The 14,493-nt window shown below is 34.5% G+C and overlaps 1 protein-coding gene across 1 annotated transcript; it reads left to right on the top strand.

The window, feature by feature from the left end:
• Positions 1-207: 207 nt before the first annotated feature.
• LOC121427982 (D-beta-hydroxybutyrate dehydrogenase-like) lies at positions 208-10,292 on the top strand. Its single transcript, XM_041624560.1, has 9 exons — positions 208-466; positions 3,012-3,158; positions 3,936-4,060; positions 4,590-4,712; positions 4,901-5,004; positions 8,518-8,590; positions 8,830-8,902; positions 9,731-9,767; positions 10,010-10,292. The coding sequence occupies exons 1-9, from the start codon at positions 429-431 to the stop codon at positions 10,151-10,153; spliced, it is 864 nt and encodes a 287-aa protein (XP_041480494.1). The 5' UTR covers positions 208-428; the 3' UTR covers positions 10,154-10,292.
• Positions 10,293-14,493: the final 4,201 nt, after the last annotated feature.

Below are 14,493 nucleotides of genomic sequence, written 5' to 3' on the forward strand. Positions count from 1 at the left end.
ATATTGACTTTATGACAAGGTAAGGAGGTCACCGAAGTGAGATGATAATTTAGTTTTAAAACTGTTTACAGTAGGAGACAATTTTGGTGAAGTCCAAAGGTAGGGCATTATAACCTTGGCACCTCTATATTTAAAGGATTTCGTAAAGAATTTTGTCCGTGGTTTAGGTAAAAGTAGCTTTTCACCATAACGAGAAGATTAATATTGAGGTGCGACCTTGAATTCATTACGTAAATACTGAGGAGTTAGCTCGTGCATTATCTTGTACATAAAGACAATAGAATGCTGATTACTCCTTTTGTTAAGAAATTGCCAGCCCAGAGAATTATGCAGCTCAGCGACAGACATGTGTGACTCTGGTTTTACTCTTAATATGATAAGAGCTGCTCTGTTCTGTACCTTTTGGGGTTGGTCGATATATCAATTACATGCTGAGCTGTATATTACGTCACCATAATCAAAATATGTAAGTATAAGAGACTTATAAATGGATTTTACAAATCATTCATTCAACGAGCGTCTTAATCGTCCAGAACAACAACCATCTTACTTCCTGGACTAGTTTTTCGATATGTATATTCCAGGTCAAAGTTTCATCACAAATCAGTCCTAAGTACTTAAATTTACGCACTTGGTTTATTCGGGGATTGTTTAATGTTACATTAAAGACATTGTATATAGCAAGCATATGTTTACTTCCGATTAGGATGAATTCTGTTTGATTACAATTGACACTCAGTTTGTTTATTCATCAACCTATGAACATTCTCGAGGTCGGAGTTAAGAGCTGACTCTACGTTTCGGATCGAAAAGTGAGAAAAGTAAAGACCCGTGTCATCGGCGTACAATTGAACCTGACACAATTTCACGCAGTCCATTGGATCAATTTTATGTATATGATGAAAAATAGTGGTCCTAGCAGTGAACCTTGCGGGACTCCGCAGGTAATGTTAGATTCTGCAGAAAGCTCAGAGTTGACAAGCGTCCTACAAATTCTGTCGGTCAAGTAACTTTTCATCCAGCAATGGAGTACCCTGTATCCCAATATTAGTAAGCTTCTTTAAAAGAATTCCCTAGTCTACGGTGTCGAAGGCCTTTTGAGATCGACAAACACCGCACCGGTATACTCCTTCCTATCAATTGCATGGTACCAGTCATCAGTTACCTTGATCAATGTTGTGATCGTTGAATGTCTTGCAATCATGAAAAGAAATAAAATTGGACTTACCAGATTGCATAATGAAATGAAGACGATTGCATTCGTGTTCTGAGGTTGCAATATCTCTGGGAGTGTATGACCAACATACTAACAATTCAGAAAAAGGTATTTAGTATGAGTATAGATATTGCACAAAAGGGAAGGTTTAATACCTTCAAGAACCCGTAGATAACATGGTTTATCATGTAATATCACTCATAATATATTCAAAAGAAAAATAATGAATATGTACAGTCAATTCGTTTACAAGTCCGTTTATATGCTTTTGTCGGCACTACTAAGATCATTTTCTTTGAACTAAACGTTTTTATTTCATTTCATGATTGATAACAAAATATTAACCATACCACTTTAGTGTTAGTCTACTTTAATACACAACGGGTCTGGTTCAAAAGTTGCATCTTTATAATATGAAACATAAGACATGCCAAAAGATAAGAAAAAAAATAAACCATGAACAAAAATTATAACGATAAATACTATGGTCATTTCATAAGTCTTGTATAAGAGCAGGCGAAATATTACCAGACTGAGGCAGTCAAATAACAATCCACATTTTGAATAGCACTTTTATGTTACCCCAAAATATTTATATAACATCGTATGCATATTTGGGGATTTTCTTTGTACTAAACACTTGCTTTAATTTCATCAAATATCATATTGGGAGTTCAACCTGAAAACACCAACCAATCTTCCGGAATATTTTTCATTAAAAAAATGTACTTTCTCCCATCCCACAAATTGATACCAAAATCTAGGAAATCTTTAGATCCTTATCTTCATTTGGTATACCATTAATATTCGAGTTTTGTCTTATAGCAAAGGCAATGCATTCAATAACTAATAAAACAATATATATTTATATAAAGGTATACAGGGCACCCTTGGATAATTCCTCGCTGTATATCAATAGATTTGGTTAAATAAAATTGGTTACATAACCTGTTTTCTTTCTGAATAAAAAACAACTTAATCGAGTTAATAAAATTATCACTAAAACTATTTTTTTAAAGAACACACAAGAGAAAATTGTGAGAAACACTATCAAAAGCCTTCTGGATATCGAGTAGGAGAATCGCACCTGGAATTATATTCTTTAGTTTTGTGTATTCAATTATAAGAGTGATTGGGAGAACATTGTTTCAAATATTCCTGCCTTTAAAAACCCCAGATTGTTCTGAGTGAATTAAATATGATAACATCTTTTCCTTTTATATCACTTAGATCTCTCTCGCTAACGATGGGCCAAGAAGTAGTAGCAGCACCAGCGGCGGCGGTGGTGGTGGTGGTAGTAGTAGTAGTAGTAGTAGAAGCAGTAGAGTAGTAGTAATGGTGGTAATGGTAGTAGTGGCAGTAATGGTATATAGTAGAAGTAGTAGTAGCAGAAGAATGGCTAATAGTACGTTTCAAAATAAAATCCAATATATAAATATATATATATATATACATATATGTGTGTAAAGTTATACATGTAGAACAGCTTTTGGCAAAAATGTCTCTGCCGAGAATCGAACCCGGGCCTCCAGCTTTGAATGCCGGTGCCTAACCACTATAACCCGTCTCTGTGGTCTAGTGGTTAAGGCACCGGCGTTCAAAGCTGGGGGCCCGGGTTCGATTCCCGGCAGAGACATTTTTTCGGCATCACCAATTTTTCCAAAGGGTAGATAGCTCTGGGGAACCTTGATTTAAGCTACGCCTACCATTGTTCTCCTCACCCATTTCTTTACAATATACATATATATATATATATATTATATATATTATATTGGGTTTAATTATCTCCATCCAGAATGGATAAGGTAGCACTTATCACTGGTTCTACGAGTGGAATAGGCCTTGGTATTGCACGGGCACTGGCAAGCAAGGGACGTTCCATTCTCATGACAGGGTTCGGCAGTGAGGAGCTTATTGAAAAACACAGGACTGAAATAGAAAGGTACTACCCCCCCTTTCTTACTTATCCTGTTTGAAATACAGAGCCAAACCTTCTTCGGTCCTATCATTCTAAGTCCACCCCAACAAACGTTTATTTGAATTGAAGGGGAATAATCCCGGGAATAGTCCAGGCTGAAATGAATAAAAAGATATGATCAGATCAAATAAAGTCACAGAAAAAAGTCACTAAAAATTTAATCAAAATCGGACAAGAAATGACAAAGAATTGATATATTAAAGCTTTGCATTATGTCGGAGTATATCTCCATGAATGTACATGTACAATGAGGAAGCTGATGACGTCATATCCACATTTTTTTAAATACTTTTTTCTGCAATTATGTTAAATTCATTTTTTTTTGTTACAAGGGGATTAATTGTAACCAGGTGTATGAAAATATATGAAATGATTATGATTTCAAGTCATAAAGGGGAGTTTTCCATTATATCAAGAGAAGATTACATGCACTTGTATTCTATACTTGGAACATCATAGATATTGTAGGTCGAGATGCATTATTGTTATTGTTTTACATGAATTATGTCTATATCTATACAATTGTCACCTTTGCAATTTGATCATTATATATGTTTGATGTTATATCATTGTTACAAAATTGTATAATTATGATTTATTTTTTCAAATGTTAACAAATGCAGAAATACCTGCTTTAAAAAAATTATCATGCCAATTGCCAATATTTTGTTCGAATAGGACAAAGACAATCATCGACGTATTGTTACCATGGTGTCTTTGAATATTTCTTTGTCTTGATAGAACCTACAATGTTCCCGCCATTTACCTATCTGGAGACCTATCACGTGAGGATGACGTCATGGATATATGCAACAAGATACACTCTCGGTATCCAGGAGGAGTTGATATCTTAGTCAATAATGCAGGTGATATCTATTTCTTTGTATCTTTTGCTTGAGAGGAACCCACCCAGCCAGGGCCACGTAGCCTGCGGGGGGGGGGGGGGGGGGGCTTATCTCCTATGCTAGAAGGAATTTTCGCCTCAAACCTCTTTTGTCTTTTTATTCCTATTAAGTATTTGTAGATGTAACATCAGGAATTATTTTTTATCAGGGGAAGAGGGTTACCAAAATTTGACAAGCAAAAAAAAAAAAAAAAAAAAGTTTCCATACAAAATGAAGGGGGTTGGGAAAAGTTGACAAGCAAAAAAGATTTCCAGGGGCTGCAGCCTATGGGCTATGAGATCGAACATTTGTTGGTAGAATATTATTCAACAAGGTTTAATAAACACGACAATGTAAAAAAAGAGAAGAAAACAGCAAGCACTCTAGCTGTGCCTGATCTCAAAGTACGACTGGGCTGATGGAAAGAAAACAGTCATGAAATCGTGGAAAAGCGGTTAATTCATATCACCAATTAGTAATGTTATTAAAATTATATTTTCTCGACATCAAGGTTTTCAATACGTAAGTCGGGTAGAAGAATTCCCGCTCGATAAATGGAACAATATGATATCTTTGATGCTGACTGCTCCATTCCTTCTCACTCAAAACCTCCTACCGGGAATGAGAACAAAAGGTAACCAAGAAAAAAATCATTGTATCTTATTATATATATTATCATATTCGAATCCACAAGGCATGTTAGATCTTAATCATGTTAATCTAAGATATTCGACTGGTCACTATTCACAGACGATCTAGATTGTTTTAAATCCTTGACATTTATAAAATGTAAGCTCTTTCAATTTTTTTTTTAATTCATAGGATGGGGTCGTATTATCAATATTTCTTCAGTGCATGGTCACGTGGCTTCTCCCAACAAAACAGCTTACGTCACAGCTAAACATGGCATTCAGGGATTTACAAAGGTAATGAACCCACACCCCTCTATTTTCTTGAATTGTCTGTGTCATAACTCCTCAACAAAAAACAAAAGGAGAACTTTTTATTTGAAAAGCTAAGTATACCTAGTTCAGCTGAAAATTTAGAAATTATTTGTATTCTTATTCGCATCAAATGTTCCAAACCTGTTATCTTTTAAATTGGTATAGACCGCCAAATAAAACAAATGTACTTATTTCCTACGAAGATTTATTGATCCATTTAGGGGGATTCAACGTTCCGATAATTTTAATGGGTGATGTAAATTATGATATCATGAAACATCAAACTAATGGAGATATTCGCAAATATTCTGATATTAATGATATATATGGAATGTGTCAAGTTAATAGAACGGAATATACTAGAGTCACCCATGAATGTTCTTCTTTGATCGATCATGTGTTGACAACTTGTCCAGAAAAGGTTAATTCATTCGGAGTCCTCCAAAATGGACTGAGTGATCATTCAATGAGCTACTTAATTTGGAAAGCTCACACCAATAATGATCCATTCATTAACTACGTAACCTTTAGAAAGTCACATCAAGTAGATTTTGACAAAATGAAAGCCGAACTTCGAGAACAAGATTGGGCTGAAATCGAAGGAGTTAATGACCTTGACGAAGCTGTTGATAAATGGGAAAGGCTTTTTCTGGACATAGTTGATAAATACATGCCGACGAAAAAGAAACGAGTTCGCAAAAAGCACTCGCCTTGGTTGAATGAATCTATTTACAAGCTCATGAAGGAACGTAACAAAATGAAAGTAAAAGCTAAAAAGGGACAAAGTGCTCTTTTTTGGGCACAGTATAGACAGTTAAGAAATAAAGTGACATTTGAAATAAGACGAGCAAAAAAGAAAATTGATAAATTAAGTTCCTGCAAGGGCAGAACGAAATCTTGGAAAGTGCTGAAATCATTGCTACCTAATTCTAAATCTGTTACTAATTTTCCATTTTGTGAAGATAAATGCCAAGAATTGGCTAATGATTTTAATGTACATTTTGTAAACATTGGTAATCAACTGAACAGTGATATTTCTGAAAATCATGAGTGTATGACTTATGAGGAATTGAATAGATTAGAATTGTGTAATACAGCAAACAGTAGTTTTATTGTTCCCATTGTCACTGAATCAGAAGTTTTAAAGGAAATCAATCGTCTTAAGAACAAGAAATCAATTGGAGTAGACGGGATTGATTCTTTCCTATTAAAAACATTTGCACTAGAAATTGTTAAACCTATCACCTATTTAATTAACAAATCGATTAATGAAGGGATATTCCCATCCAGATGGAAGATTGCAAAGGTAATTCCCCTGCATAAGAAAGGAGATAAACTTGTGGCTAATAATTATAGACCCATTTCTTTACTGACCTGTATATCCAAAATTATTGAAAAAATTGTTCAAAAGAGTCTAATTCGATTTCTCCAGGAAAATAAAATTTTAACGGATTACCAGTCTGGCTTTCGTCCAATGCACTCCACATGTACAGCCCTTACCAAAGTAACAGATGAATGGCTCCATTCTACTGACAAGGGATTATATACAGGAGCTCTATTTGTTGATCTCCGTAAGGCATTCGACTTAGTCGATCATCGGATACTATTAAAGAAATTGTCTTCTATAGGTGTTAATGGTCATATGCTCAAATGGTTTTACAATTATCTTCATAATCGAAAGATATTTACATCCATAAACAATTGTTATTCCGAAGAGTTAGTAATAACTCACGGCGTCCCACAAGGCTCAATTTTGGGCCCCATTTTGTTTCTAATCTACATAAACGATCTGTGCGATGTATTTCAATTCTGTCACCTGCATTTTTATGCTGATGATACAGTTATATATTATTCACATAGAAATCCTAGTACAGTTCAATCAGTAATTAATCAAGAATTATTTTTTCTTTCAGAATGGATGTCCGAAAACAAGCTATTTATTAATTATGACAAGACTGTATCTATGTTGATTGGAAATAAAACCATGCTTAATAAACAAGGTAACTTGAACTTGAAAATAGGTCATCATGTTATAAATCAGGTAAATCATACAAAGTATTTAGGAATGATCGTTGACTCCAAATTAAAATGGGACCTCCACCTAAACGAAACAATCAAGAAAATAGGGAAAATGGTTAGCTTTTTGGGCAGGTTAAGGCACTCACTAAACGAGTCCTATCTTAATACGATTAATCAATCCATAATTCTCCCTCATTTTGATTACGCTGATACCATATGGCAATCATGTCCAAACATCTTTCTGGACCAACTTCAAAAACTCCAAAATAGGGCTGGGCGCATAATTCTCGGAATAAGTCCTTACACTCACAAATCTATATTCCAAATTCACGAACTTTTAAATTGGGAAACCCTGAAAACTAGGCGTAAAAAACACATGTATATAATGTTGTATAAGATTTTTCGCGATTTAGCTCCGAAATATTTACAAAGTAATCTCGTTCACAAAGAAAGTATTTACTCTCTAAGAAATGTTGGAAATCTTGTATTGCCAAAACCAAAGACTAATTATTGTAAGCGGACATTTTCTTATCGTGGATCGAAAATATATAATGAACTCCCACTTTATCTTCGCAGACCCGACACACTCACTTTATTTAAAACTGGCCTTGATAAATGGATAGAAACCTTTGATCTGTAAACGTTTGATTGACAGGGGGGGGGGAATTAAGGTTTAAAGTATCCTTAAGTACATGTTTAGGAATGGTTAGGATATATATATATATATATATATATTTTTTTTTTTGTAATTGTGTCTAATAATTATTAATTTGTTTACCACTCGTTTTTGGGTATTTTTGTTTTTAATTAATAATATTTCAAATACGTGTTATCATTAATCTATTATCTGTTATCATGTTACCTTGACTGGACCTCTAGGAAGAACAGAGCCATTATATCAATGGCTCTGAATAGAGTGATCCATCCGTATATTTTTATGTGCATGTTTATATATTTACATTTGATATAATATCTTGTGCAATGTATTTTATTGTGATTTTTATACGGTAAATAAAACCAAACCAAACCAAACCAAACAGATTTTACCTATCCATGATCGTGCCAAAAATAATCAATATGCATAAAAAAATCATTTGTTGCAAGAGCTTTTAGGAAAGATACCCGTTTTAGATTTCCCAAACATTGTGTTGTGCAAAAAACGTTGGTTTTATGGACGCAACCAATGTCGTTAAAAGGAGGAAGAGGGAGGAGGGGGGGGGGGGGGGTGATGGCCCATTACACCCAGTATACATGGTATATACATGACCTAAAACCATGGAAACGTGCCCGGGGACGTGGTTGTTAGATCATATTCAATTTTCAAAAATCAAGATCGTAAAGTATTCTTTTTTGCCCTTCTTGTTTATAATTCTTTTCAGGTTTATGGAAATCACTGTGTACTGGTGTATATGAGTACAACGTTCAACATTTCTGAGCTCATATGCTAAACAATGCCATGTTTTCTTAAATTTTCAGGTGGTTGCATTGGAAACGGCTAGGTCAGGAGTCACGTGCAATACTATATGTCCCGGATGCGTCCAAACAGAACGTAAGATAATTTAGATATTATCGATAAAAGCCTGAATCTGGCACCGTGAATGAGATGGAATTTTATTTTGAACTTCGATGTACTTGCTAGACGCAAAGTGCCAGTAAAAAAAAAGAATCACAAATCAAAGTAATTACCTATACTGAAAGAGGAGAGTATTTATCTCTAAAATAGACATGTTCTTAAACCAAAATTAAATTGTTGACTTCTTTCCCCCTCCTCTTTGTTCTATAATACAGTTTTTGAAAAGCAAGTAGATGAAATATCGGAACAAAGAGGGATATCCTGGCAAGATGCGAAGGTAATATTCAGGTGATCTTAATGAAAAGAAAACGGGAAAAAACATTGCTTACACACTATTCTAGTACAGAAAAATAGTAGAGTATAACACTGATAGTGGCTTCCAGAGAAAAATAAAATAAAATCACACATGAACCAGATTAAATTGATCATATTTATACGTCGCCAGCTACGTTCACAGCAGTTCCCTTTGATAGAATCAACTCTGATTTTATTGAGTTGACTGAAAGTACAAGGAAATTATAAGGAAAGTAAACATCAAAGAAATAAGAAGTTTTCTTAAAACATTCTTTAAGGTTCGTCAATTCCCTAGAAAGTTTATCCTATGAACATGTATGCCCTAAGAACCATGGACATTGTAGAAAAGAAATTTACTTTAAAGGATGCATTTTGCGATTTTAAATAAAAATTCAAACATTTCCCTTTTTGTTGTGAAACCATTTTCTTGTAAGGAATTGCATGAATATAATAACAATAATATAGGGTATTTATATTGCGCATATATCCACCTTGTTAGGTGCTCAAGGCGCTCCTATATTACCCGGCTAAGCTAGGCGTTCATAGCGCACACAGCTTTTTAAGAAATTACTTCCTACCGGTACCCATTTACCTCACCTGGGTTGAGTGCAGCACACTGTGGATCAGTTTCTTGCTGAAGGAAATTACGCCATGGCTGGGATTCGAACCCACGACCCTCTGTTTCAAAGTCCGAAGACTAATCCACTGGGCCACAACGCTCCGCAATATATAATTTGTATGTAATTTTCTGATACGCAATCACAAAATGTTTCAATTAAATTCAAAGAATTTGTTATTATTATTATTATTTTTTAAATCCAGATATACTGGGAATGTAGATGCAAACCGAATATTAGAGGTAGATTTAAACCTTGTGGATTTAATTCAAAAGCTAGAGGGATTAAATTTAAATCTTTTGAGTTTTGGAAGTTAATCCCCAAGTTTAAAAATAAATCCAATCATCGGCTGGTCGTTGTTCACAACCAATCTGGATTTATTTTCTCGAGTGTGATCAAGGGTAGGTCCATGATATAAGAAATGATTTGAATCAAGTCAAATGTTTTTTTTTAAATGTTTGCTATTGTCTTGAAAACACTTTAGAAAGTTATGTTGGAGAAGCATCCGTCTAAGGAATGTACCACTGTGGAGCAGGTGGGAGAAGCAGTCAATTTCATCTGTTCATCGGCTTGTGACAACATGACTGGGTCATCTATAGTTCTAGATGGTGGATGGACTGCGGTCTAAACTAGCTTTTGGGACCCAAAGAGCAGGAGGTCGTGCTAATGGAGTTTGAAATAATTACACTGAAACAAACTCCTCAAAAAAGTTTGGAAATCTGACTTTGATCGATAATCCCTCCCTTGTTTTAGTAAATATTAATGTGTAATTAATAGGTCAGAATAGATCATTTAATTTTCTTTGAAATGATACCCTACATTATATGATTATGATTCACATGGAAGTGCAGTGCCTTGAAATGTGGGGCAAGGTCGAAATTAAAAAGTTGCAAAATGACACAATATTGAAAGTCACTTATTTTTTTCCGTGGTGATTGGTGAGTTTCTCAGCGGTTTCTTTGATTATTTACCATGTTTACTGCTCTTTTTGCAGCTTTTCAATGCAGACCTCATCCAACACTTTTGAAAAATAGACTGATTATTATGTTAATAAACCTGTACTTCAATTTAATACAGTAATTCTATTCTATTTATTCAGAGTGCAAGTTTTTACCTGACATTTGCGGTGAACTAAATTTGTGGTGAAGACCCTTTTTTTTGTTGTCAACATTTTATTCAGCTTGAAACTCTACCCCCTACAGAAATCCTGCCTACGGTACGCTCCTGATTAAAGCTAGCATTTTTGTGTCAGAGATTGTTAAGAGTATATCATGAAATAAATGAAATATGCGATCTAAAACTATATATTTGGGAGTACAACTTAAAGTTGATATGTAAAAAAAAAAAGAAAATATAAACCCAAACACAAATTATTTCTTTGCTTTTTGTATTGCTTTTTCTGCACAAACTTACCATTGAAAAACGAGAATAAACACTATATTCTGAGCTTTCTGACAACCTTTTATTTCATTTCAATTATTTCGAAGTCTCGTAACATTCGATATATATAAAAAAAAATTGTAAACAATACAAAGAATACAAAAAATAATGGAGCGGCCAGCTACATAGGCCATTGACCATTTTAAACTTTCAAACTATGCTGGGTTCCAATTACCTCATTTCATTAAACTGAGTGAAATATATTCTTAATCTGGCAATAATAAACATATTTGTATATATATAAAATAACATTGGAGAGGGAGAGAGAAGGGGGGGGGGCTCTTACACGGATAAACCGTCAAATTCATATTTATATGGTCCATTGTGAATGACATAACGGTCGTTGATGATTTCGAGGGTTGCAATATTTCATCTTTTTTAACCTTCACACACTTATATATCCTTGTATCATCTTAAAAAAAAAGAATTAGGCTTAACAATAGGCATTTGTATGGGGTATGTGAGTTAATGGGGCGAGTATCTGATGAGGGCGCGTCACCAAGAAGGGGGAGGGTCGAGGGGCAAGCACCCTCTGCTTGATTTACTTATTTACACATTTCTTACCTATTTATCTCTTTTATGTATTCATTCGTTTGTTTAATCATTCTTTAGACTATCTTTTTTTTATTTGGGGATAACTGTTTCTATATGTTCCGTACATCCCCCAAGGATGGATGTTCCACCGTGAGTCACTGCATAATATGTGTACCTGATGTCTGAGATTGCAAAAGTATTTTGTTAAAAGCTTTGTTGTTGACGATTCTCTCCGGCACAGTGACAAGTAGGGAAGGCGAGGTAAGTTGTAACACTTTGCATGTTAGAATTGATATGATTAATAATCTTGTAGAAAAAAGTACCTTACCTTAAAATTTAATTCTTTTGAAATGTTTTTTACCTATGTATAACTTTCTACCCCACACGGATAGTCATTGTCACCTTTGAAAAAAGAAATATCAAATGGTTCAACTTGCCCCATCTTTTGGGTAAGTTGAGACATCTTCTGGGGCAAGCTGGATCACAAAAACTATGTACAAAATGTAAGGGGGAACACTGTAAAAACAGCGGTGTTAAAACTGACACCAATTGGTGTTAATAGAGGACCACACCATGAGGTCATGAAATTACACCCTAGAGATTAAACATAACACCAAAGAGTGTAAATATAACCAAATGTATTGTAATAACACCTATAGGTGTTAAACAAGCTATGAAGAACCAGCATGTCATTTTTTTTCATTTAAAGCCTTTTCACTTGCTGTTGCTCTATACATTGTAAATACTAACATCCTCTAAAACGAGTCATGTAAATTTGCTCCTTCTGCCTACTTATCGATGGTTTTTTAATTTTTTTTTTCATAAACATTACGAAAGGAAATACCATGGCTAAACTTGCCCCATGTTGCGTGGCTCAACTTACCCCAATCAAAACTTAATGCGACAATTTCGCGTCCACACATTTCTTATGCATCCATCATGCAAAAGACTATGACAAGAATGAAGATCCATACCTGGACTATCAATATTGTTCTTATATCTTTATTATATTTAAAGACGTGTATGTGTAAAAAGCACTTATCTATTTCACACCGTTTTTATCTATTTTCGCTGAAATTTGTATTTTTCCCTTTAAAGAAGTGCTTCTAAGTTCAAAGTTGAAAACATTGTGATGGCGTTAGGGTTTATGCAATGGGTCATCAATACATGACACCACAACAATGTCTGACTCATTCATTATTGGCCTTGGGCTGGTGGCTCAACTTGCCCCTATGCTCAACTTTGGCCCGCCTTCCCCTTACGTTCTAGGTCCTCTCATAAATAATACGTGTCTTTTGGGGGCTTTGATACTTATCTTTTTTTGTTCTAAAGTATCATTTCACTGATTTTTCAAGTGACAACATTAACAAACAGCATATATACAAAACATAAACTTACAAATAACTTCATATACTGACTGTCAAAGGTACCAGTAAAACATGTAATTCGTAAACATAAACATAAAAGTTATAAATCACCACAACTCATAATAATACACCCCATGCATAACAATTTTATCCTTGGAAATGTAATAGAAATTTGCAGCGCCTGGAAAGATTAGATTTTTATCATCAAGAATAAACTATATTGTTAAAATTATGGAACTTAGTTATGTTTACCATGTTTACTCTTTACCTCTTCGCATCTTTTCATAGATTAAGCTACCCGGCCGCATGAACTTTTGTACGCACAACATATCCAATATTCTATTTTGGCTCCAACATCAAATCACTTGTGTGTGTGTGTACACAATCTTTGCGCCTGTGTGCTAATGTAAACCATGGACTATATAGTTCTAGCATCCATATAACAATGGTCCCATGGTACGTACTATTAGTAAATTAAAATATGTACAGATTGTGGAGACATTCATGGTTATGTCTTCTCGGATGCATAACGTTATGTGTGTGTGTGTGTGTGTGTGAGTGTGCGGGCGAGTTTGTGCGTGTGTGTCATTGCTTGAATTGTTCGGACGTGATGCCAAGTATATCCCTGAAAATGCATGAAACAGTTTATACGGAAAAATGTGGTTAAATATAGCATGGCAATAACGAATACATCATGTCATCGAATCGATGTATTAATGTTATATTTACACATGATATATATATTTACATGACTTGTTCATATAACTCGAAATTTTGTGCAGGAAAGTAATGCAGTGTTCAAAATATATTTGACAAGATATGGTACATTTCATTCACTAACTCTGCAAGCACTAGCGTATCTAACAATTCAGAACAAGTTTTTAGTATGATAGATATTGCACAAGAGGGAAGGTACAATACCTTCAAGAACCCGTAGTTAAAATGGTTTATTATGTAATATTACTCACATATTTGAAATAATAATGAATATGTACAGTTAAGGAATGTAAGGCATTTAAACAGCGGGAACGTTGATCTAAGCTACTTGCATCTGAAAAAAAGTTAAAATTACCTCTGTGTTGGTATACAGCTCCCTTAGAGCTTCAAAAGGAGATGACGTGAATGTAATTTCGCAATTGCATATACCCAGTAATTTCAGATTACGATGTAGGCTTTCTATCATTCATAATCAACAGTTGCCTGTGTCCTATTGATGGGTAACATGTAGCACATACGTTTTCATTGAATGATAACACCAAATTTGATACGTGTTTATTCACTATCTCAAAACTTTCATTTTGGGTACATGCTCAAGCCTTCTCCCCCCATCATAGGGACATGATCGATTTTGCCTTCTGCTAAACAGTTCAACGGAATAAAACAAACTATTACTTGCAGCGCGACATTATGGAATTAAATAACGCACAGTATCCACAACGCATAATTTGGCCTAAAATAAAAATGAACAAAACAAAAACCTAAAAATATCTGCATGCCCACAAACTATATTCATGATATTTGGCTGTTGTATGAGTGTTATGAAATTAATGAATGTATTTACATTATATGGAAAGTATCCTCAACACATTCTCAAAATCATTTCTGTACACTCTAAATTTACAGGGAT

The sequence above is a fragment of the Lytechinus variegatus genome, chromosome 14 (assembly GCF_018143015.1).
Source record: "Lytechinus variegatus isolate NC3 chromosome 14, Lvar_3.0, whole genome shotgun sequence".
Taxonomy (NCBI): domain Eukaryota; kingdom Metazoa; phylum Echinodermata; class Echinoidea; order Temnopleuroida; family Toxopneustidae; genus Lytechinus; species Lytechinus variegatus.